General features: G+C 53.4%; 1 protein-coding gene across 7 annotated transcripts in view; it reads left to right on the top strand.

The window, feature by feature from the left end:
* The window catches only part of CRACDL (CRACD like), a 95,945-nt gene extending 73,117 nt beyond the window's left edge, over positions 1–22,828 (top strand). For 4 of the 7 annotated variants that reach the window (XM_074354837.1, XM_074354838.1, XM_074354836.1 and 1 more), the window contains 5 exons: positions 2,666–2,893; positions 7,574–9,122; positions 19,759–19,931; positions 20,952–21,099; positions 21,945–22,828. In XM_074354837.1, the coding sequence (XP_074210938.1) occupies positions 2,666–2,893; positions 7,574–9,122; positions 19,759–19,931; positions 20,952–21,099; positions 21,945–22,090 (2,244 nt within the window). In that variant the 3' untranslated portion in view covers positions 22,091–22,828. The remainder of the gene's footprint in view (positions 1–2,665; positions 2,894–7,573; positions 9,123–19,758; positions 19,932–20,951; positions 21,100–21,944) is intronic. The other 3 variants (XM_074354834.1, XM_074354835.1, XM_074354833.1) reach the window with 3 other exon arrangements.
* Positions 22,829–23,838: the final 1,010 nt, after the last annotated feature.

Genomic DNA, 23,838 nt, shown 5'->3' on the forward strand with positions numbered 1-23,838 from the left:
TGTTCTCTCATGGGAAGACCAGCTGTTGACGGCCGGCATGGGGTGTACGGGGTCCGAGACCACTGTTCAGTGTCAGCGGGGGACATTAAGCTCCTCCCCGGGACCCCCAGCCAGAGCGGACCCGGGGCCAGGACCATCTGCTCAGGCAGTGCAGACACAGGGGGACCCAAGTGGAGAGGAGGCAGGGGATGATGGTCCTTTGGGTTCACAGAGGGGAGACCCGAGTCCCCTAGTGTCACATTGTCACAGAAGAAGAATTCATTCTCATTTGTGGAGTCACTGCATTTGCAGCAGTTCATCTCATCTGCTCTCTTGAGTCTCACACAGTAAGAAAAACAGAAACCAGAATTTCACCAAGTGTGGATATCCATTGTCTCTCTAGACAAAGGTGAAAATGAAGGACTCTGGGTGAGTGTGAAATGTCCCCGTCCTGCTGGAGGACTCCCTGGGAGCAGGGTCTCCTCTTCAGTGGAAGGTGACCCCCTGAATCATCAGCTACAAGAGTAGAAACCAAAGCCACAGACACGGAGGCAGTCGTGGCCAGGAGTCCTGTGGTTTATTTTAAAAATAATTTTTCTTGTTTTATTCCCGGAAGAACCCAAGTTGCTAGAACAAGGGAATTAAAATAGATTGTGTTCACTTATAACTCTTTCCCCCTCATTTTGATAATTGTCTTCTCCCAGTCGATAGGAATTAACTTTGTACTTGCATTAGAAAACCTAAGGGACTTTATGTTAACAGGAAAAATACATCCCTCTGCAGGCAGTTTCCTTGCAGGGGGTGGTCCCTGCGTCCGTGCCCAGCTTGCTAACAGCATCTCCCCTCCGGCTTCTCCTCTGGTTTGGGGGTGCTGCGGGGTATGTGCCCTCTGGAGCCCCAGGTTGTGGAAAAGACTTTGAGTGAGACATGCCCCTCGCTGCCTGCATCTTCTTGTTGCTGCTGCCTTCCTGAGGAGACCATTTACTAAATCGTCAGGTGCATAAAGTTATGGTCTTAAGTTAAAATGTAAACCTTTGCACCCCGTCACACCTCATTATGATGGCTACTGCTAGAACAAAACAGAAGACAGAAAAGAACAAATGTTGGAGAGGATGCAGAGAAGCGGGTACCCTCCTGTACTGTCGGTGGGAATGGAAAATGGTGCAACCACTGTGGAAATCAGCATGACGGTTCCTCAGAAAATTAAACATAAAATTACCATGTGATCCAGCAGTTTCACTTCTGGGTATAGACCGACAAGGGCTGAAGGCAATTCCTCGCAGAGATACGTGTACTCCTGTGTTCATAGCAGCATTATTTCATCGCAGCTAGAACGTGAAGGCCACCCAAGGGTCCATCAGCCGATGAGTGGGTAGACGAAGGGTGGTCTGTACCCACAGTGGCATGTCCTTGAGCCTTAGAAAGGAAGGAACTTCCGGCACGTGCCACAACACGGGTAAACCTCGAAGACGTTATGCTAAGCGAAATAAGCCCAACACGAAAGGACAAGTACTATGTGGTTCCTCTTGCATGAGGTACTTAGAGTAATCAAGTTCATAGAGACGGAAAGTGGTGGGTACCAGAGCCTGGAGGAGGGGGAATGGGGACTTAGTGTTTAATAGGCACAGAGTTTTAGTTTTACAAGAGAAAAAGTTCTGGAGGTGGATGGTGGTGATGGGTGCACAACAGTGTGAACATTTTTAATACCAGTGAACTGTCCACTTTAAAGTGGTTAAGATGGTAAGTATCTTTATGTGTGTTTTATCACAATAAGTGAAACTGGAAAATAAAACACACTGGGAAAAAGTGTGAGCTTAACACTGATATCCAGCACCGTGCTGGAACAGAAGGTTTTGTGAGTTTGTTTGTAGGTGGCAGGATCGTCACTAACACCCAGCACCTCCCAGGTTCTCCCTCTGCACCTGGCTCCTCGTCGGGGAGTGGAATTTGCTCCTGGGTGCGCGGTGGGTGACCCCCCCCCCCCGCTGCTCTCTGCTGATATGTGTCTTTGCAGGAGGAGGGAGCTTCCTCCTCTGGGAAGAAGCCTGCAAGCTCTGCGGGGATGGTATCGCAGGGTGTTGCCGTCACCCTTTCATGAGACTCCCCTACCTAACTTTTGCCCTTTGCTGCCTTTCCGTTACTGCCTGCTGAGATATGAACTAGTAGAATGTTTGAGACTTAAGAGCTGGTAACATAAAGCCAGCTTTTCCCAAGAGTATGCATGAAGCTACAGACCCCTAGAGGGAGCACATGGAGCTCCAGGGACAGTGATGAGAACTGCTGGGCACGGGCTGTGAAGCCACACCCCTCGGCCACCCTCATGGCTTCCAGAGACAGGGCTGAGGAATCGGGCTGGTGGGCTTCATGGGAGAAAGTAGCCCCAGTCTGAAGCACCTGCACCAGCTGCTGTGGGAGGGTGCAGTTACCCAGCTAAGGGGTGCCTAGGACGCAGGTTCTTGGAAAGGACAGATGAGCTTCCGGGGTTTGGCCCAACCTTTCAAACCCCCAGCTATTTATTTTTCTAAAGGAGTATCAGGGAGCCCTCCTTGCTGGAAGTCAGATTTCAAGTATGTCCCCTCAGGTAGAGTCCAGAGGCTGAGACGGTGGGAGAGGGTGGGTGTGTGCTGGCTGCGCCATTCCTGTCCAGAAGCTGATGCCTGGCGCGTTTGCTCTCTGTCCCCTGAAGGTCTCTGTGGCTTCCTCGTCCCCGCCGCAGTCTCCCCACCAGCTCTTCTCCCGGCATGCGAGCGACACCTCCGTCTCCCCCAGGACCTTGGACAGCGCCGGGGCGCCCGTGGCGGACTTCGCGTATCCACCTGAGTCCTCCTCCTGCCTGGACAACTCTGCAGCCAAGCACAAGCTCTTGGTGAAGCCCCGCAACCAGCGGTCCAGCAAAATGCGGCGTCTGTCCTCGGTAACTGGGCAGGGGTGGGGCGGGCAGGCCGGGGAGCCCAACCCACCCCAGCCCCTTCCCCGCAGGGTCACAGCCCCTGAGAAACCCCCACGGGCAGTGGGACCGTGGCCATGTGGCAGGAGCTGGGGTCGCATGTGGTTTCAGATGCTCCTCTCCCTGCGCAAACACTCATTCATTCGTTCATTGGTTCATTCATTCTGCCGCACTTAGAGAACGTGCTGTGTGCCGTGGGTCTCTTGTCTTCCCACTGCACTCAGGGTGACGTTCACAGTGCAGACCTGGCCCAACCAGGCCCTGCCTACTTCCTCCCATTCTCACTCAACATGCTTTGGGCTCCTTTCTGCTTCTGGAGCTCTCCAAGCTGTCACCCACCTCAGGACTCAGTACCTGGTGGGGACACCCTCTTCCCAGCTGACTCCTGCTCAGCCCTTGGGGGTCGGCTCCGAGGTCCTCCCCGCAGAGAGTCTCGCCCTAACCATCCTTTGGAAAGCAGCCCCACTTACCCGTCACTGTGGCCACTTCCTCTTTAGGCACCGGCCACACACGGAAGTGACCTTTGTAAATAGAGACACTCCCTGGGTTATTGCCAGTCGCCCCTGAGACCTTGGACCCCGTGTACTTCCAGCCCTGGACAGTGCTGGTCACAGGCATTGGTGGACATGAGTGGAACACATGAATGAATAAACAGACTTGTGAATGAGTGGATACAGAGGAGGGAGGTGAATGACTAGATGGACACCTGCCTAGGGTGAGGACCAACTTAGAAACCCAGGGGTGGTGCCCCTGTGAGGACAGACCCGTCTTCGGGCCTGCGGCCTGGGGCCGTCGTCAGCTCATCACGCCGGGGGCTGGGAACTCTCTCATGCCGTGCTTCGGCTTCATGGGACCAGGGGGCTAGAGGTCCACGTGGGGTTATTGTCTTCTCTGCTGTCTGGTGGTGCTGAGAGGCAGGGTGTGGGGCCAGCCAGGCCACAGAGCATGTCAGGGCCGAGAGAGAGCTGCTCACCGACTGACATCCCACGGCCCTTCCCTTGAGGCAAGACTGGGGTGTGCTGATGAAGTGCCAGGACAAGTGGGGTGCTGTAGCTGGAGGCAGTGGTCTGGGGCCTCCCGGCATGTCAGGGGCTCCCTGGAGAGCGTGGGTTTTCCTCTGGGCACGGGGAAGGTGCTTTTTAAGCTCATGCCGGCAGGGTTGACTTCTGAGGGGACTAATGCTGGAGAAAGAAGCGAACGGTGTTACCTTTGGGCTGGTGTGCCCTTGTGCAAACTGGGCACCTGGCGACTTGTACAAACGCTTATCCATCAGAACCTTTGCAGTTAAAGGCTGAGTACTCTGGGGACTTGCAAGATCCAACAACTCTGACTTGCCTGTCCTCGTGCTGAGGGTAGCCACAGGGCAGGGGCAAAGCCAGTTCCCTCTGGCCCTCCAGTCTGGCCTTTCTTCTCAGGGAGATGCCTTCTGCCCAGGAAGGGTGTGTGTACCCAGCCACCGCCTGGCCAGGACTTGGCAGAGGGAAGGCCGGCTCTCATAATCCAGGTGGAAACACACCTCTTGCTGCCCGCTGAGCAGAGCTGTACCTCCTTCTTTACTTTTGAACTTGACTTAGCTCTTGAATCCCATTTTTCAAAATAAGAGAAAATCTGATTTAGGTGGTGTGGGTCAACACAGTCATTCCTTGATTTAAACTCTGGCCTTTCCACATCTTTGCCTCTTTCTTTCCCTTCCCTTCTTGGTCGGGAGCAGGCATGGATACATTACATTTGGGGAGGTGTCCATATTTTCCTGACTAGACAGAGGTGTCTGGCTGGTGGTCACCAGTGTCACTGTTGGGTCCCAAGTTGGAGGCCTTTGTCCCTTCGTGTCTGCAGCCCCCTTTGCCTTTTGGTCATGAGGTCCCTCCTCCCAGCCATGAGGACCTTCCTCGGGACCATGTGGTTTAAGCTCTTCCCCTTCTGCTCTGAGGGTGTGAAACGCCACCATGCTGCCCTCTCTGCTGCCCTGCTGACCTGGGGACTTCTGGAGGTTCGCTGTCCCTTGGCGCTTCACTGGACAGTGCAGTCCAAGTTTCTCCTGCTTCTCTGATCCCCTGTAGCATTTGGGGTTTCTTTCTCCATCACCCACTCTCACTGCCTCCCGCATCCCCAGGCTCAGGCATCTTCTGTCTCCCTGTCTATACTGCTGCTACCCAAGCTCTTCCTCCGTGTGGGCAGAACAGCTGCCCACGCCCAGCCAGACGTCCCCCAGCTCTGCCCCTCCAGCTCTAGGTGGGGGAAACTCTCCCCATCATCTAGGCTCAGAGTCTTTTGGAGCACTAGGGGAAAAAAGGTTTTTTCCTAGCTTAAAAATCCCATCTTGCACAGCAAAAAAGGAAAAATAACCCTTGGCCATCAAGAGTGTGATATTTGTTACAAATTTGAAAACCACATTCCAGACTGCGTTTGGCCGGCTCCCGCTGCCCCCACCGGAGCCCGGGCTGGGAAGGAGGAGCACGCGGAAGACAAACGCGGGTTGTTGGTCGTCTCCGCGTTTTACCCCGCTGCACAGAACATGTCCTGTGCGTGGCTCCGGCGCCCCAGGAGGGAACGCCCATGAATGTTTACACTGACGTCTCACCACGCCAGCTGGTCCTCATCCCAGCCCCGGCAGTGCCAGGAGAGGGAGTGTTGTTAACTCTGCTCTGTTAGGAGCGGCGTGGTCACGTGGCTGGCAGAGCTGCCAGCAAGTCGCAGGTCTCGGACAGAGACTGATGCCTCCTCTCCACACCGTGCTGCTCACCAGCAGCGTCCTCTGCCCAGAGATGATGGGGATGCTGCCCAGACGCTCTTCTCCTGGTGGGAGAAGGTGGATGAGCGGGCAGCTGTGGTACAGTCTCCATCTGGGGGGCTGCAGGCTGAGCACTGGGTCCCTGCTTCTGGTTCCTCGGGAGGGCTCCAGGGTGCTAAGCTGCTCTGAGGGCCCAGGGGAGGAGAGGGAGGGGAGGCAGTGCGGGTGGAGTGGGCATGTGCATCCTCCTTGCTGTCCAAGCCAGAGAACCCGGGCTCAGATGGGAGCCACTTTGTTCTCTGCAAAGCCTCTGCTCAGCGTCTGAGTCCACCCTCTGGAGTCCAGGCTCCATGCCAGCCTTCCTCCAGCCTGGCCGCTCCACTCTAACCCCTTGGACCTGCTGGTGCCTCAGGTTGGATGTGCCCAAGCCAGACCTGCTCCTCATTCCTACTCTGACTTACTGTGGGTTCCAGCTGTTTTAAAATACAACCCACGTGCTAAAGGAATTTCAACCCCAGAGCTTTCCTGTAGCAGCGAGAGGCCAGTAACACCTTTAGAACCTGCAGCTTTTGAAAATTCTTCTGCGATTTCTTTTCGCATCGTCCTCTTTTTAAATCCAGAGGAATAGAATTGTGCATCTTGGCAAGGAGCTAGCTGAGGTGTTGTCACAAACATCCCAGTTATCCTGTGTTAGCAAGCAGATGCCAGCTGGAAAATGTTCAAATAACAAAAACCTATTGCAAACACCGCCCCCCAACCCCCGGTGTTTCCTACAAAGAAGGAAGGCGAGCACTGTCTGTGCAGCAGCCTGGGGGACTCTCTAAAGTCTAAAGTCAGGTCTAAATTCAGGAACTTTTAAAAAAGCCCAACCTCAATACCCTCGGCCTCTCAACCATGTTCTCGCTGGCTTTGGGGTGAGTCACGAGTACCTTGGGCTCCTTTCCTTCCTAACTGTGTAGGAACTGACTTTGTGTACGGTAGGGAGGAAGTGGACTGAATCTAAATCCCAGAGACCTTTCAAAAGAAAAATAACACAAGACAGTGTATTATTGCCCAGCCAAGGAGGCTTCAGGAGAGAAGGGAGAGCCCCCAGGCGCAGGGAGCAGGCAAGGCCTGGAAGTGGAGACAGCTCTGGGGTTGCTGGTGGGGCGGGGCGGTCCCTCAGGCCCAGAGTCTAACACATACAGTGGTGGGAGCTTGGTTTGACCCAAGTAGGGGGTGGGAGAAACCATTTAAAACCACAGAACATGAGATTTAGCTGGGAAGTTTGGGCTTTATCCTGTAAGCTGCAGTTTGCTGTTGCCTGTGTTGAATGCTGTGAATCGTCTCTTAGGGAGACCAGCCTGCCTTCGCCATGACGGTGCATCCCTGGACAGAGAGGGTATTGACCTTGGAGACCGCCTCCCAGGCAGCACGAGGGTGGCGGGGGTCAGAGAGGGCAACAGATTTCCTACTGAGCCACTTATTTGCTCAGCCTTGACCAAGGTAGGGACCTCCCTGAGCTCCTGGTTCTCCAAGTGCAAACAGGAAATACTGATCCTCTCCTCACTGGGATGAGTCAGGGAGTAAGGGAAATAACCACGCAGAGCACGAGCGTGGCAGTCGGGGCTGATGCTGGTCCCCTTCCCTGTAGAGCAGTGTCCACTGGTTTTGTGGCCTGGCCTTAAGAGCCTTAGATAGCATTTATCCTAAGGGCGTAGCTGCCTCTGTTCTGCGGAACACTGAACTTGGGAGGCAAGATTCCAAACAGACCAGTAAGGGGGGATTAAGAAAAGACACCTGTATGTGAATGGCCACCTGAGTGCCAGCGTTAGAGACATACTACTTCCTTTAAACCTAATTAAACCTTGAACACAATGGGGAGGCCGGGGGCTTCCTCGTATTCATCCTAGTGATGCTTGTCTTCTTTTCCTTAGAGAGCACAGTCCGAATCCCTGAGCGATCTGACGGGTACCCCAGAGGAGGAGGAATACGACGAGAAACCACTCCCCAAAGTCAGCACGGAGGAGAAGCCCAGTTCTGGGCAGCAGGAGGCGAGACCCGACAGAGGCCCTGAGCCTGGGGGACTGGCCACCATGCTGCCACCACCTGGGGGGGCGCGTGCCCGGCGGAGGCGCCTGCAGCACTGCCCGGCCCTCAGTGCCAGCATCGAGGAGGACAGCCTCCTGGGGGACAACCCCTCCAGCCACCCGGCCACCCCAGAGGTCACAGAGGCTGTGTCAGGCCCAGCCTCCCTCGCAGAGTCCCCGTCTGGGCCAGAAGGCTCCCCGCACCCTAATCACAGGGAAGACCAGAGGGAGGAGCTGTCCCAGGAAAGCACGTGTTCCTCAGACAGGGACACAGCAGACGAGGTGGATTGTGCTTCTGGAGACGTAGAGGGCCAATTATCTCCTTGTATCCTCGACGGGGACACGGCCCCTCCCGAGCCTGGCCCCGCCACCACCCTGGAGACTCTCCCTAGTCCCCATGGGCCAGACCACACCGGCCAGAAGGAGGTGCAGCCAATGCTGGACGTGCCGGGTCCCGAGGGAGCAGGCCCAGAAACCCCGGCCCCCGCCCCCAGCCCCCCGGCCCCCAAGAGCTGCTTGAAGCGCAAGGCCCCGGCCGTGACCCTGAATGTGAACCTCGGCGCCGCCCCCTCACCAGCTGCCTCGGAGTCGTCTCCCCAGGAGCCCGCACCCCGGTCTCCGGACCACGAGGCCGCCCCCCCGGAGCCCCCCAGGGCCGAGCGGGCGGAGTCCCCACCAGGAGCACCGGAGGCGGCGGCGCCCGAGCGGAAGATGGAGCGAGGCGGCCGCGAGGCGCGGGCCGCGAAGAAGTTCTCGGTGTCGTCGGGCCAGGAGTGGCCGCGCGCGGGCAGCCTCCTGCTGGAGCCCCGCGGCCCCCCGATCCGGCTTCTGAGGAGCGGCCTGGCCTGGAGGAGCGAAGCCGCCCTCGAGGACCTCCCCGAGCCCCAGGGCGCGAAGCCCGGCCCTCGGAAGCCGCCCTCCCCGGCCGAGCGCGGCTCTCCCGACCTGGGGGACCAGGCGGCCACCGCGGACCCCGGCGCAGCGGCGCGGGAGCGCCCCGCGGGCGAGCACGGAAGCCCCTTCCCGGTCAAGCTCCGCTCCACGTCTCTGTCCTTCAAACACAGGGAAGCGCCCGGCCCCGACGGGAGAGGGATCAAGAGGCACAGTGCGGAGGTGAGGTTAGAGAAAGGAGGGCTGACCTTGCTCTCCAGGGACGACAGGGGTCCGCTGGGGACGGGCCCCGCCGCCCGAGGTGCCAGGACCCCCAACGAGCAGGGCAAGGCGAAGGCCCGGTCCGCAGAGCAGCTCAGCTCCAAACCGCCCCTGCCCAGGAAGCCGCTGCTGCAGACCCTCACCCTCCCCCAGCTGCCTGCGCCCCCCGACACCAGCCCCGGGGACTTGGATCCCAGGAAGGAGAACCAGCCGGCGGAGAGAAAGTCGCCCCACAGGGCAATTGGTAAGATTCTAGCTAGAGCCAGCGGCCTGGCAGGGTGTTCAGAAGGGGAGGGTGACGGGGAAATCAGGTCACAGTTGGAGTATCTTGCTGGACGTCCGCAATGTATGTAAATGCTTTGGGTAAGAGCCTCGTTGCAGCAGAATTGGAAGGAAAAGTCAGAATTCCTCTTGGTACCAATAACATGTCTGATCAAGACTTAGGAATGGAGCGTGGAGGAGGAAAACAAGGTTTTGTGTAAGATCCGAGAAGTCAGGAAAATGTAAAAACTCGTCGTGCATATTGTCCCGAGAGGAGATGGGCCCCTCAGTGGATCACTCAAATGTTGCTTCTGCTTTTTAGTGTGGAAGCTTGGTGAGGCCCAGGCTCCCGGGGTGTGTGTGCTCTCAGGGATGGAGGCTCTCCCGGGCCTGGGCTAGTTTTCTGTTATGAATGAAGCATTGGCTCTTCTGTCACTCAGCGGTGTTCTAACCTTTCCCTCAAAGCAAGAATTTCCTCCTGTTTAATAAGCAGGCCCGCAGGGCCCAGCCTCACACAGGAAGCATCCCAGCTCCCGGAGTCTGAGATGCTCAGTGTGTGGGCGGTAGCTCTCCCAAAAGGGAGATGGTGTTAAGACTGGGGCAGAATGTAAGAACCTTCTGAAGCAACTGTCTTTTAAAATGAGCAGAGATGAAATAGATGACCTTTCTATGTCTTTGACGTTTGTCACTTTTTATTTATAGTGTTTCAGACGAAATGAGAAAGCTGTCGGAAATGGGTATTTTCGGTAGAGCTAAAGTCTCTCTCGTTGCTGGTTTCTTTTATTAATGGGAAATCGTGTGCCAAAAATGGAAGCAGACATGCAAGTCGTGTGTGTGTGTGTGTGTGTGTGTGATGGGGGCCTCAAGGAGAAATTTTCCAAGGCAGCTTTGATAAAACAACACAACTTTCAGGATATTCTGAGTGGCTGCTCTAAGTCCAGGACTCCGCTGAAGCGCTCCATGACGGGACAGAGAGGAAGCAGAACCCAGTTCTCCTGGGGACCCCTCCCCCTAAAAGGAGGATGAAGGGCACACTCAACGTAAAGACAGGTTCAAAGGCATCCTAGTCTTTTGTGTCTTCCTCCCAGGAGGTTAGTAAAAGTGCAGAGTCTAAAGGACCTTAAATTCCTAAGGTGACACGCAAAGATGCACCTTTGGGGAAAACGCCCCCCAAAACGGGCCCATGTAGCCTTCTTGATCCAGGCCCCTGGGCTCAGCTGTGATTTTCTGCTGTTGCTGCGGGAATCTTCAGTGAGGGAGGGGGCATTGGGGAGCTTCAGGCTGTAACTCTGCAAATGTCCAGGTTCCTGAAGCTGTCGTAGAGGGATTCAAAAAACCATTGAAATGACAAGGGAGGAGGGGGTTTGCTCTGGGCAGATAAAACCCCAGCATCAGCACCATCCACCTTCGAGGCCTAGAATTGAAGGTGTCTCCCACAGGCTTGCTGAATGGACGGAACCAAAACACAGGAGCCTCACGTTTGTGGTCAGAGCGGGAAAAGAAGCTTTGGAGGGTGATGCTTGACACATCGATCAATTTATAACTTCCTCATCTTAAGCTGGGAGAGTGAGGCTTTGCTCACTGTCCAATGCCTGGAATGGTCTGTAGTCAGAGACCTTGTGTTTTCTCCTTTGGTTTATGAAATACCATCTAATATTTATCTAACGGCTTCGCTTAAATAGTGGAGAATCGTCTTGTCCATTTATTTTTATTAACATTCCCTAAGTCATAGAAATAACGGACTCAGATGACTTCTCAAGTGGAAGAATCTAGGTTACTTAGCATGGGTAGTGATTTTCATTCCAGCGCGAAGAGGAGGGACGTATTCCTACGTTCTGTGGGGAACCGAGCCTCCCAGAGTGGGGTGGTATTTGAAGGGCAAGAGCCAGGAGAGGCTGGGGCTGCTGTCTGGTCCCACCTGGGACCTTGAGCTCAGGGGGCTGCCTCGTGCAGGCCAGAGCGGACGCCCAGAGCCCATGCTGTTGGACCCCATCAGTGATCCTGTGCAAGGAACCGAGAGAGTCAGGGCAGTGGGAGGCGAGTAAGGATGAGCAGGGCCTCTGCCGCTTCCCCAGACACTGGATCTGCTCGTGGGTCAGTTTGTTATTATCACTTCTGCCTTCACCCCCTTTGCTCCCAAATTATAGCAGCTAAAGACAATTAAATTGATATAAAACATACAGACAATAAAAGTTGTAATAAAAGTATTACCCAGTTTTCCAGAAAGACCTAATTATGGCTGTTTATTACCTTGTGATGGCAGGCACCTTACCCAGAGCTCCCAAATGGGCTACCACCTGCCCGTCCCCCTTTGGGGGGCTGCACATCACACAGCTGGGTTATTGAGATGTCCCAGATGGGCAGGGTTCTGCCTCTGGGACTCAAGCTGCTTTGTCCCCGGAATCCTTCTCCTCCACACCCTGTCTTCCTTCTTTGGAGATGGAGAAACCCCCCTGGCATGCTGGAGAGGTGTGGGGAGGACTCCACGGTTGTTGCTATAAACAGAGGAGTCCAGCTCGCCAACTGGGCTGAGCCTCCCAGGGCCACTTGGGATGGTGGCTGCGAGCCCAGCACATCTGTGCTCGAGACCAGTTAATCCAGTCATTTGCCGTAGGAGGTGAACGGCCCGGGGTTATCAGCCCTGCTCGTGTGTGTAGGGCAGTCCCCATCCCCTGTTGGGCCAGTCCATCCCAGAGTCTAAATTACCAGCCTGGAAGCAGCCTCCTTCCTGTGCACAGGATTAGAGTTAGAACAGGGGAAATGGTGAAATATAGAAAGTACCTTAAAAAAAGCAATCACTTGTAAGTCCACTCTCTGAATGTCGGCCTCCTTTCTCTCTCTCTCTCTCTCTCTCTCTGTGTGTGTGTGTTTTATTTTCTATGATGATGTGGTGGACACTTGTTGGCTGTTTAGGAGACTGGCTGAACAAAGTGCCATTCTCACCAGGGACCACATTTGATAACCAGCCTCAGCCTCCAGTCCAAGCTTGTTTCCCACCCTGACCAGGCTGGTGACAGTGGCACACGCAGGTCCCTGACCCAGTCCTCACACCTGCATGCGTTCATCCTTTGACAGACGTGTGGCAGCGTCTGGAGTCAGAGCTGATTGTCAGGACTATGGTGGGAGGGGGGCAGATACCGCCAGCTCTAGCAAGTGGTGGTTAGACCAGACCTCTGACCCTCAGGGCACCCCCAGTAAACGTGCCTGCCATGACCAGACCCCTGGCCCCACACATCCTAATCTAGATGTGGTTCAGGCATTGATTTTTCTTTATAAACACTTTTTCACAGATTTTACCTATGAGCAACAGAGGTTAAAATAATTTTTTAAACTGTTACAGTTGATGCTGTGACAATAAACAATGCACCGCCTCCCCCAGCCCCCCTACAGCAGAGGATAACCCAGCCCCACACCTCAGCAGTGCCAGGTTGAGTGACTGTCGTTTGCCACTCGGTGGTGAGTGATAATGAGGAGGCAATGACGTCTAGGAAAGCTGTGGGGTCCTTGCCCTTAATAGGATGTGACGTGTGGTGGAGTGAATGAAGGTCAGAGACCCAGAAGCCTGTGTCTAGTGCCCCCTTGGTGACACTAGGGCCGTGTCACCCCAAACAAGTCCTTTATGCTGTGAGGCTCTGGGTTCCCATCTCTGAAATGGGGATTGAAAGTATCCTTACGTGACGAGGAGAGTTGTGAGGGTTATTCTGCATGTGGTGCTGCTCTGAAAATCAAGACCGAAGAACCCTTATCTGTTAACGTTTCTCGAGTAGAGAGAGAGCCGTACCTGGCTGGGAGCGGGAGGTGTGATGGGGGAGCGGAGACCCAAGCTCTGTGGACACGGGCTGTCCCTCGACTGATTACTTGTTCTGCTGGCCCCTCTAGACAGCTCTTGCAGAAGTCCAGCTGCCCCTGGAGACCCCACAAGGAATCCAAGGTGGGGCAACTGTTTACATTCTGCATATAATATAGTAACTTCACTACTTTTTCTCCTTTTCTGCTGTAGCTCAAAATTATTTTCAAATAACAGTGCCTTTCCATCCCTGTATCCCTGTAAAGTCCCAGTTATATCACCTGGCAGGTGATGGAGACCAGCTGTCTCTGTGCTCAGAGAAGGACTGTGGTCACTGCCTCCTGCTTAGAGACTGTTTTAATTGCACGGACAGTGGTGGTTGAACAGATGGACTTTCAATCCAAGCCCCTCCATCACAGCTCTGTGCCCGGGAGCTGTCACTGGCTCCTCAGGTCTCCAGGTGAGGCGAGGGGTTGGGCTGGACAGCCCTGGGGTGTCTGCAGCCTTCACGTGCTGAGGCCTGGGCTCAGCACCCCAAGCCTGGCAAAGAGCCTGGCAAAGCACCTGGCCCCCGGGGCACCCCCAGTAAACGTGCCTGCCCATGCCCAGACCCCTGGCCCCACACATCCCCATCTAGATGCAGTTCATTTTACTTTATAAACACTTTTTCACAGATTTTACCTAGGAGCAACAGAGGTTAAAATAATTTTTTTAACTATGATAGTTGATGCTGTGACAATAAACAAAGTAGACTTCAGGCCCCCATTTGGGGAAAAAAAGCTCACATAAATTTGTGCTCTGGAGGCCTGTACAAACTCCGGCCCTGGACAAGGACTGACTGCTCCCTGCCCCGGATGAACATGTTAGGCGTTATCAGACCCTCATAAATGTTGACACTGGGAAACCTTCTAAGTCCATCGGCCGGTTCACCAGAACTGGGTTGGTTATAAACCTTGACGTGCTGATGGTTATCAGTGGGGCGTAACTGTGCCCTACACGGGTGGGCAAGTTGTCAGATGCTTCAGAGTGTGTCCATGAGACAAAGGAAAAGGGCACCGTCTTGGCCCTTGCTGGCTGTCACCTGTTATGATAGAAACACTCCAGAAGGAACATTTAAAGCAACAGTGGCTTTTCCCCCCCTAACAAGTGGTTTTGGAGCTTGTGAGAAAGGAGAGCAGTAGGTCTGGGGAAGGTGGGTTTCAGAGAAGCTGAGGGGACGAGGAGATCCCTGCAGTGCCTCCTGGCTTAGGAGTAGGGAAGAGGGGGAAGAAAGAGGCCCTCAGACACTGTAGCTGTTCTCCCTGAGAGCTGCAGTGTGCCTTGTGTTTCTGGAGACAAGTTCTCTGCCCTTGCTGACTGTGGTCTTATGTAGAAGAGGCAGTGGGAGCAGGAGGAGGGGTTCAGGGCAAGCCGTCGGAGAATGGAAGAGGAAGAGTGGGGGCAGCAGAGAGAAGGCAGGCGGGCCCAGAACCCCCAGTGCATTTGGGGTCCAAGGGGCACTGAAGAGGCTGAGAAGGGAGCCACCTGCTTCTCCTGGTCACTCTCCAAGCACCGAGTGAGTCCTGATCATCTTAGAGTTGTTTTTGTGTTTGGGTTTTGGTTTTTTGCTTTTTACTGAAGAACGATACACGCACAGAGAAGGGCACAGATCATGTGTGTGCCGCTCAGTGAATTTCACAGACCAGGGCGCAGAAGGAGACCGGTGCCCAGAGGCCCCTCCATGCCCCCTTCCCTCGGGCCCTGGAGCCCTTTCCTTTGCTGCAGGCTCCGTGTTAGTGGTGGAAGGACCCCACTCTCCCTGATGGTGCTTGTAGGAGAGTCTGTATGCGAGCACCGGAGAGATGGGCGAGATTAGACACACTCTTCCTCCGTGTAGACAGCATCTCCCCTGGGGCCTGGGGCCAGGTGGGCGCTCACAAAGACAGATGATTCTGGTTTTTTGCAGTAGTTATGCTCTGCAAAGTCACCATGAGCACTGAATCAGTGAGTCTCGCACCATCGCTCTGGGGGGAATGTGGGGTCAGCTTCCTGCCAATCCCTGATCACATTATCCTCAACTGCTTGGTACATAACTTTGTGTTGTGTGTGTTTCTGTTTAAAGACACCTTATTTAATATGTAGTGTTGGCCCCTTTCCGTGCACCTTCCAGCAAGCCATAGGGTCACACACGCCCCATCTGACACATGTATCTCCTTCATAAGGCACATCACTGCCTTGTGCTCATGGGCACCAGACAGCACTTAAGCACTAGACGTGGGGGCTATTTTCGACAGACAAATCCCCAAGAAAAAAACACAGAAATGCAAAAATGTGGCACTAAGCATACCGCAAAAAGGACCCTTGTGTGCAGTCTGAGAGCAGAAACAGGAAAGAAATAGCATCCCCACCCATATCAGCTGGGAACATGCTTGTCCTGGGACTCAAATTTTCCACTGCTCTGGGCATGTCTGCAGGTGACCACAAAGGGTCAGGAGTATTGATTTGGGGGTTACAAATACATTTTAGTGAGTGGGCGAATTCTCAAATATGGAATTCCTGGTCAGCGAGGGGGGACTGTATCTGTCAAATGAGCAAACGGAGGAACGGTGATACGTTACCTTTGGAGGTAGAGTTAGGACCCGGTTGCATCACATATCATTAAACGTTGGAGCTTGGTCTGCGAGAAGCCCTTGCTCATTCTCAAAACCCTCAGTGTGGCTTCGAGGTAAATGCTCACAGGAGCATTAAATGTCCAAGTTCTCTGCTAGGATCACACAGCCGAGCTCACAGCCAGAGCCGACGCAGAGCAAGGCCATGAATTGATCAGGAGCTGTCTGTGTTCAATCAATAAACACTTTTAAAAAACCTTCACCTTTCCTACAGGGAGCCCACGGTGTGGGTGAGGCCCATGTGACCTCAGGGCCCCTCCCCACCCCAGCGGTCCCCTTGGTGTCTCTCTGTGCACATTGTCCCCTCCTCCCCGTGTAAACCAGGGTGCTGGCAGAGGGGCTGGAGGGGAGACAGAAACAAGGGGTGGTCTCTCCGTTGCTGAAGCTCTGTGGTGACAAAGGTTGGTGGTGCGTCCACTTCAGATCAGAAGTCTTAGGGAGCAAACTCGGGCCCCTCCGTCCACAGAGAGTATTTTGAAGGGCTGGAAATGAGCTGTTGATGTGTGTTTTAAAGACAACAGTGTAATGGAAGGAGATTGGAAGCCATGTGCCAAGCGTTAACACGGCTCTCTTGGCTCGTTAATTTAGGGAAAACTTTTTTCTGCTTCTTTGTGTTTTTATCTGCTTTCGGAATGTGTACAATGTGCGTGCATACTGTTTTGTTTGTTTGTTTGTTTTTGTGTGTCCTTTTATGAACAAGAAAGTTATTTTATGAAAGGACAAAGATTCTTTAAAATAGCTGCTTCAAACCTGGCAGCATCTACCAAGTGTTTATGAGGCGTGAGAAGCCCGCTATCCTGCCTCGTGTGAGCTCAGGGCAGGGCATCTGCTGTATTTTCACAGCCAGAGAGCAAGAAACCGTGATGGTTCACGTTGTGTGGCTCATTGCACCTCACCCAGGAGACGGTATTGTTGACAAGTCACAGCTGTGTCCTGGCTGTCACATGGGGTGTAGACCCCCATTATAGTTCCACCCTGGGGGGCCCCAGCCTCCCCTGCCCCAGGTCCCTAGGGATGTTATCTGTGCCCTGGTCCGTACCCTCTTCTCCAGTGAGTTGTAAAATCCTCCTTTGGGCTCATGTGGGTCATCCGATTGCGGAGGGTAGGAGTTCACCAGAGCTGTGTCTGTGCCCCCACGGTCAGAGTGACACCAGCGCCACGGGCCCGACACAGCCCCACAGGGCCGGGGAGCCAGCCAGGACACTGAGATGCCAGGGCGGCCTCTGCCTTGAGTTTGAAACCCAGGATGGAAATTTTCTCTCCATGCACAACATGGAGAATTGACAGAGCTCCTCAGAACATGGCTGGCTGAGGTAGTGAGCTTCAGCGGCTGGTCGCAGCCCTCTAATCTGCCTGGAACGTACTCGACATGGCCGGGAGGACAGCGTGGCCAGACGTCTCGGCCCAGCAGAGAGCAGGGGGCATGACCAGCCACTGAGTGTGAAGAAAAGATCAGAGAGAAAATGAGAGGGCCCCTGTAAGAAAAGCCCAGGAAGACAGAGGTTAGGAGGACTCTGTGGAACGAGGCACTGAGATGGGGGAGAAGAAATGCAGGCTTTCTATGAAATCCACAGCCACCAGCCTGCCTCTGTGTTCCGGGCAACTGCTGGGTTCTCTGGACAAGAAACAAAATGTAAATGTACATTGTCGATAAGCTAATATTAGAACAGCACCTGGTATGTGGTCTCCGCCGTGTGTTTGTTGAGTAAATAAGAAGTTCCAATGACCCAAAGCACGTATCAGTGGGGTGGGCGGTCAGCTGGCAGAGGCACATGGTACCAAACAGTAGGGAGAGACGTGTCAAGAGAGTTACAGGAGAGTGAGGAGGGGAGAGCCCGTCCAGCTAGGTGATCAGGGCAGGCTTCATGGAGGAGGCATCTGGGTGGGACTTGGTGGACACTAAGGGATGATCCCAGGACGCGGTGTCACCTCTCCTGGACTGTGGCCACAGCCTTCCTCCTCACCTCCAGCTTCCTGGTCCCCCTGCTCACACTTACTCCCCATGCAGCCTCCAGAGTGTGCCCAGGGTTTAAACCCCTGTGGCTCCCCATTACGGACAGGAAGTCCCTCTCAGTCAGCCCCACCTGCACTTCAGCCCCTCTGGGCTCTGCCTTCTGCCCCCTCCACCTGGGAGGCCTTTCCTTGCCCCTTTGCTCAGCCTGGAAGTTTCCTTCTCCAGGTTCCCACCCCAGACGGCATCCTCACATCCCACCCACTGGTGTCGCCGTGTCTACACGGCACATTGTGGATTGTAGCCCTTTCCTGTTCCAAGTGACTTGTTTGTGCTTAGTCTCCCGTACTGGACTTCAAGCTCTTGGAAGAAACAGTTTTTATTTTTCCACCTTAGCATTTAACACAATCCCTGCCCATAGCAAACGATGAGTGAGTGAGTGAATGAATGAATAAATGAATGAAAGGGGTGAAGGAGAGGAGGAGGCAGGAGCCGGGGAGCAGAAATGCTGGGCTCTGGCTAAGACTGGAAAGTCGGGCTGGATCACACATTGCAAGTAATCCGGGCAGATGTGAGTGCTGAAGCCAGGGGTGGACCAGAGCACGTGTGGGGGAGAAGACAGAAGGCCGAGGGTCGGGAACAAGGAGGAATCCCAGGTTTAGGAGTAGGAGTCGGCAGGGACCTGGAGAGGGGACACCCGAGGAGGCCAGGCCTCCAGAAGAGGTTCTGTGGCCAAATCCAGGCTGCAGGGGGAGAGCAGGCCGAGGACAGGGCGAGACCTCGGATTTGTGGTCCAGCGGCTGGGTGGCTGGAGAGCCCAGTGCTCGCGCCATGGCTGGGTCTGGAATGAGCTGAAGAGACACGGGCAGAGGCTGCTGGGGCTGATGGCAAAGGAGAGCGGGGAACTGGGGTTCCCAGGGTGAGGGTGGCCAGGCTCCTGGAGTCAGTTTTCTTTGAGCTTCTTGGGGACCCCTAAGTGTTTCACAAAGCAGCAGGGAAGCGGTCAGCGGCCAGGGAGAGCCTGAGGGGCAGGAGGGGCAAGGGGTGAGGCAAGGAGACGGAGCCGTGATGGCTGGAGTCCGTGGGGCGGAGGCCCCGGGGAGCGTCCCAGAGAATGGCAGGAGCCAGTCCCAGCTGCACAGGCCAGGGTGCGGGTGGAGCCCAAGGTTCTTCTCCACGCCGAGGGAGAGCAAAGTTCCCAGGGCAGTGGCTCTGTCCCTCGCCCCTCCTTGCTGACCAGGGGACTGGGGGAAAAGGTCTCCAAGCTGAACTAGAGGCAGAAGCCAAACCAAAGAGTAAAATCCCAAACACAGCAGAGCAGGGGTGTCAGGTCCCAAAGGATGAGGACGCGGACACGCCCTGGACATCCCCACATGGCTGTGACGTGGGGGTGGGGGTGGCAGGAAGCAGGAAGGAGCCAGGCCAGGGACTGGGGACAAACTTCCCCAGTTTGAATGAGGGGCATACATTCAGAGAGGCTGGCTTGTGGGGAGCCTTTGGATTCACTGTCCTTTGAAGAGACCCGTGAAAAGCCGCTGATGGAATCGTTCGGTTTCCTTGGAAAAAATGAACTGTCTTCTTTTTTCTGCTGATGGAGGTAATACATTCTCGTCATAGAAAATATGAAAATACAGAAGAGTTGGAAAGCAAGGGAAGGAGGAACGACCCATAGTTTTAACCCCCCAAAATAAGCACTGGGAACATGTAAGGAACATGTAAGGCCAAACGTTCTGGTTTCAAAGGCATTATTTCTCTTCTCTCTGGAATACTGAGGGATACAGCCAGTATAATTTTCAGTGTCACTCTCCATGCAGGGAAGGTTTTGTGTCCAATTTCTTAAAAGAGAAGAAGAATATTCCAAGAATAGGATACTGGGTCGTATGTGCTGGTCCAAAGTGATGGCCTCTGTCTAGGTATCTTACCCGTTTATGTGCGGACTTCTGTCTCATTTCACAACGTATCCCATAGGAAGAAGATGGCTTTAAAATGTGTGTGGAGAAGCAGTTGCTTTTAATTCTGGGGGGTTCAGTCTAGAGGAGTATGATCTCTTTGATTCACTTTTCACTAAGAAAAGAGTCCCTTAAACGAAAGTACTAGTGTCCCTGGGGGGTCCCCCAGACCTCCTTCCCCGCCCCTGTCCCCCCGCCCCTGTGCAGTACTCTGTGTGGGAGAAGCCACAAGGGGACTGAAGGTGATGAGGATCGCTTTGCACAACCTGTGTCTTTACCCACAGAGAAGGCAGCAGAGCCTGGATCTGATGGCCAGCCTACGCCGCCCTGGGTCACTGTCGGGCGGCAGAAGCGGCGAGGGGCCCCGGAGAAGCCACCCAGCCAGGAGGACAAGCCTGGGGCCCGGACCCTGAAGTCTGAAACAGGAAGGGCAGCCAAGGCGCCCGAAAGAGCCCAGGTGCTGTGAGCAAACGCTCTCTGTCTCCGTAGACGCAGGAGAGAGCTGTCAGCAGGGGCCGGGACCCCGCGATGGCCCCGCGTCCTGCACAGTCATGACAGGGACCATCACCTGTGATGACTGCTGGGGTCTGCCCTGCCTGTGTGCTGGGCTGTCACGGGGGCAGAGAAGCCGTGGGTCATGTAGTCTGGGAGCAGCAGGGACAGCCCTTTGCTCCCGGCCTCCTAGGCAACGCAGCTCAGCAGATGGAGAGATGGGCGGGGTTAAAATAACTGCCCAGCTGGACGCCAGGCGACCATGTCAACAGCTCCATCTGCACTCATTTCCAAGCCCTGACCCAACCCTGCCTTTGCTGCTGCGCTGGCCGCCTGCTGGGGTCCTCTCTCCTCACCTAGGGCTGCAGGGCTGGAACCCTGGGCTCCTTTTGCACTCTGGGCTGAAAACACCTTTCTCAAATCCAAACGACTATGCTTAGAAGCAGGCTGAGACTCAGGGCTATTGTGGTCCCGCAGTGGCCAGGGAAAATCCCGAAGTGTGTCCCCACCGTGTGGGGACATGGGCCTGAGCCTGCAGCAGGCCTGCTTCCCTGCGTGTTAACCCAACCCGCAGTCGTCCCCAAGCTTGAAAACCCCCCTGCGGGCTCAGGGAATTTATAACACAAATACTAACCAGTGATCCCAGTTCTGGGCCTCCACTATCTCCCTACATGTCATAAAAGTCTCAAAACTATTACCAAACGCAGTTCATGTTGACTTCCAAACCGAACTCTGTCGTTGGACATCTGGGGCTGGGGCCAGGCGGGGACAGGGCGGAAGCCAGGACGCCTGTGTGTGCCCAGGAGAGGGCCCCACATGTGTCTGAACCCCAGCATTCTGGGGGCTCAATGCCACAGCTCTCCCGGGGAAGTGCCAGCAGCATGGTTCATGCTGGCAGAGAAGCCTGGTGGCTCATTGCCTTTGGTTATGTGTCCCCATTTGAGTCTCAGGTGACGGGACAGCGTGTGTCTTTCTTGTGTCCCAGCAGGAGCCTGTGAAGCAGGCCGAGTTTGTCCGCAGCAAGTCCTTCCTGATGGCGCCGGCCAAGCCCACTGCGGACCAGAGGCCGGGGGCAAAGCTCCGCCTCCCGGAGGGGCTGCAGAGAGGCATCTCCTTGTCCCACCAGAACTTGGGTATGAAACCTGAGAACAGCGCCGCGCACTGTGAAATGCCTTTCCGGCCTTGGTCCTGCTGGGTTTTGTTCTGTTTGTTTTTCTGAATTACTTGCCACGTTGATTTTTTTTTGAGCTTTATTTTTTTGAGATAATCACTTAACCTGGCCAAAAAAAAAAAAAAAAAAAAAAAAAAACCTCACCTACTTTAAGGGTACAATTCAGGGAGTGTATATTGACAGCAAGTACATATTTACCAAGTTGTAAACCGTCACAGTCTGGTTTCAGAACATCTCCCTCACCCTCCAAAGCTGCGTCGTGTGCATTTACAGTCATTCAGCATTGCCAGCCCCAGCTCTAGGCAACCACACATCTATTTTATGTCTCTGTATATTTGCCTTTTTTGGGGACATTTCTTATAAATGGAATCATCAAATATGTGTTCTTTTGTATCTGGCTTCTTTCACTGGGCATAATGTTTCTAGATTCATCTTTGTTGGGGCATGTATCGGTATTTTTAAATTTATTTGTAATTGTGGTAAAATACACGTCACAAAGTTCACCATCTTAATAAGTGCACATTTCAGCAGTGTTAAGACTGTTCACGCCATCGTGCAGCCAGTCCCCAGAGTTCCTGCAGTTTTATTCGGAGAGTTTCTCCTCCCTCACCACGTTGCCAGAACTCTTTGAACCTGCTCTTAAGTCTTTCTGTCACATAAACTGTTCTACGCTGGAATTTTCTTTACACGGATTTTATGTTTGTTACACGGTTAAGACCTTGACATATATTTTAAAGACATACAAGAGGCTTATGTGAAAATCCAAACTCATTTCTCATTTTTCCATTTGTTTTGTCCTCTCTCCAGCAGCCCAGTCTGCTGGAGAGAAGACGGAGAAAGAATTGCATCAGCTGAAGAGAGCCAGTTATGCCAGCATGGACCAGCCGTCCTGGATGGAACTTGCCAGAAAGAAATCTCAAGCTTGGAGCGACATGCCCCAAATTATAAAATAGGTTGACAGTGTGCTGCTAAAAAGTGTCCACCACCCTGACGGGTCACTTCATTAAAAACTGCCACCCAATCAAGGCAAACAAACTGTGAAACTTAAGAATGATTTTATCATCAGGTTACAGGAGAGCGAGCTCAGGGAAGAGGAAGAAACCAGGCAAACAAGTGGGACAGACACATGGCCGCAGGCCCGGGCCAGAGGGGCCCGAAGACAAGGACACCATTGAGAAGGGCCAGGAGCAAGGTTCTGTGCCCACAGGTATGAATGTGAGTCTTTCAGGATCCTCTTGATGCAGAGGGCTCAGGCAGGGAAGAAAATGTGAGTGAAACATGGATGCAGAGTTGGGCTGGGATGCAGAGCTGGGATGCAGGGCTGGGATGCAGGGCTGGGATGCAGAGTTGGGATGCAGAGATAGAAAGGCTCCCAGAGAACGTGTGTCTGCGCTTCCAACTGAGGTCACTGTGTGTCTCTGGGCGCGGTCCTGCCTGTAGACCTCGTCTTCTTTCATGTTTACTGTGAGGCATGACATTCATGGTTAAACAGGGATGCCCTTTCCAAGAGCAGCTATAACGCAGTCAGTTTTCCTGAAGGTAGCCACTCTAAGAGATAGTGGAAGGAACCCCGCTGGGTTCATCAATTCATAGGCTGGTTCCAAAAATAATTTTTAAACTTTTCCACATGGCATCTGTGTCCTTAACCACTGCACAATGCATTGCCTGTTCAATAAAACTTTTCAAATGTGCTTCCGTGATACGTGTGTGATTTCTACTCACATCGAGACAGTGTCCTCCCGCAACTGAGTTCAATGCAATCTGTGGAATTTCACTTAAAACAGATCTCATTTAAACTCTCAGTTGGGTTGATTTTGGAGTTTGGGTTTTATGAGATTTTTTTTTTCCAGTAAAATTTTGGTGTTCATTTGTGGAAATCAGAAGATGCTATAGGTTGTTTGTTTTTCTCTTTACAGCTATGTGGTACAACATATTAAAAATATAAAATGTCCTTAAAAGTTGCAATTCTTTAGCATCTTATTAATCTAACTTGTAAATTTCTGTTGAAAACTAGATTATCAATGCCTTAACCAGCATGACCCGTGGATGCGGAATGTGGAGAAGCCACCAGAGGAAGAGTGTCTATGTGGGATCTCAGAATTATGTCTCAATTATAGAATACCTCTATTTAAAAAAAGAAGTTTCCAATTTGTTCATTTGAACAAGCTAATCTCCATGGGAATAGCTGGGCACATTTAGCCATCAGAATCAGTAAAACCTCATGTATATATATCATAATTTGACTTTATATACCCTAAGTTCTGCTACCTTCATTGTGTTTTCCATCTTCGTGAATAATTATTTTTCTAGCTGTTGGAACTACACAGCGTGGTCAGGTCTACCTGTATTGAAAAAATCCTGGGAGAATTGTTTGTTCCCCAACCAAGTGGATCTAGAATTGCATTGTCTTAGAGACCATCAGTGCTGAGGTCCGTGGTGAACATGCTCTGAGCAAGGACTCCCTCCCTCTAGCCTTGCTCCAAAACCTTCGATGTGAATAGTTTTACGCTCCAAAACCTTCGATGTGAATAGTTTTACCTAGAAAAAAAGAGCTATGTTGGCTACTGTTACCCAGTACTGTCATTTCTCCTGTTAGCAGAACATTTCAGATGAACAATGCTGAGGCAGTGGATTTGACTGTAAGGGTGAAAAGTATTTGGTTCGGTTTTGTTCAAATAGAGGTTGATATTCTCTATGTGTT

This window comes from Camelus bactrianus, chromosome 28 (genome assembly GCF_048773025.1).
Source record: "Camelus bactrianus isolate YW-2024 breed Bactrian camel chromosome 28, ASM4877302v1, whole genome shotgun sequence".
Taxonomy (NCBI): Eukaryota; Metazoa; Chordata; class Mammalia; order Artiodactyla; family Camelidae; genus Camelus; species Camelus bactrianus.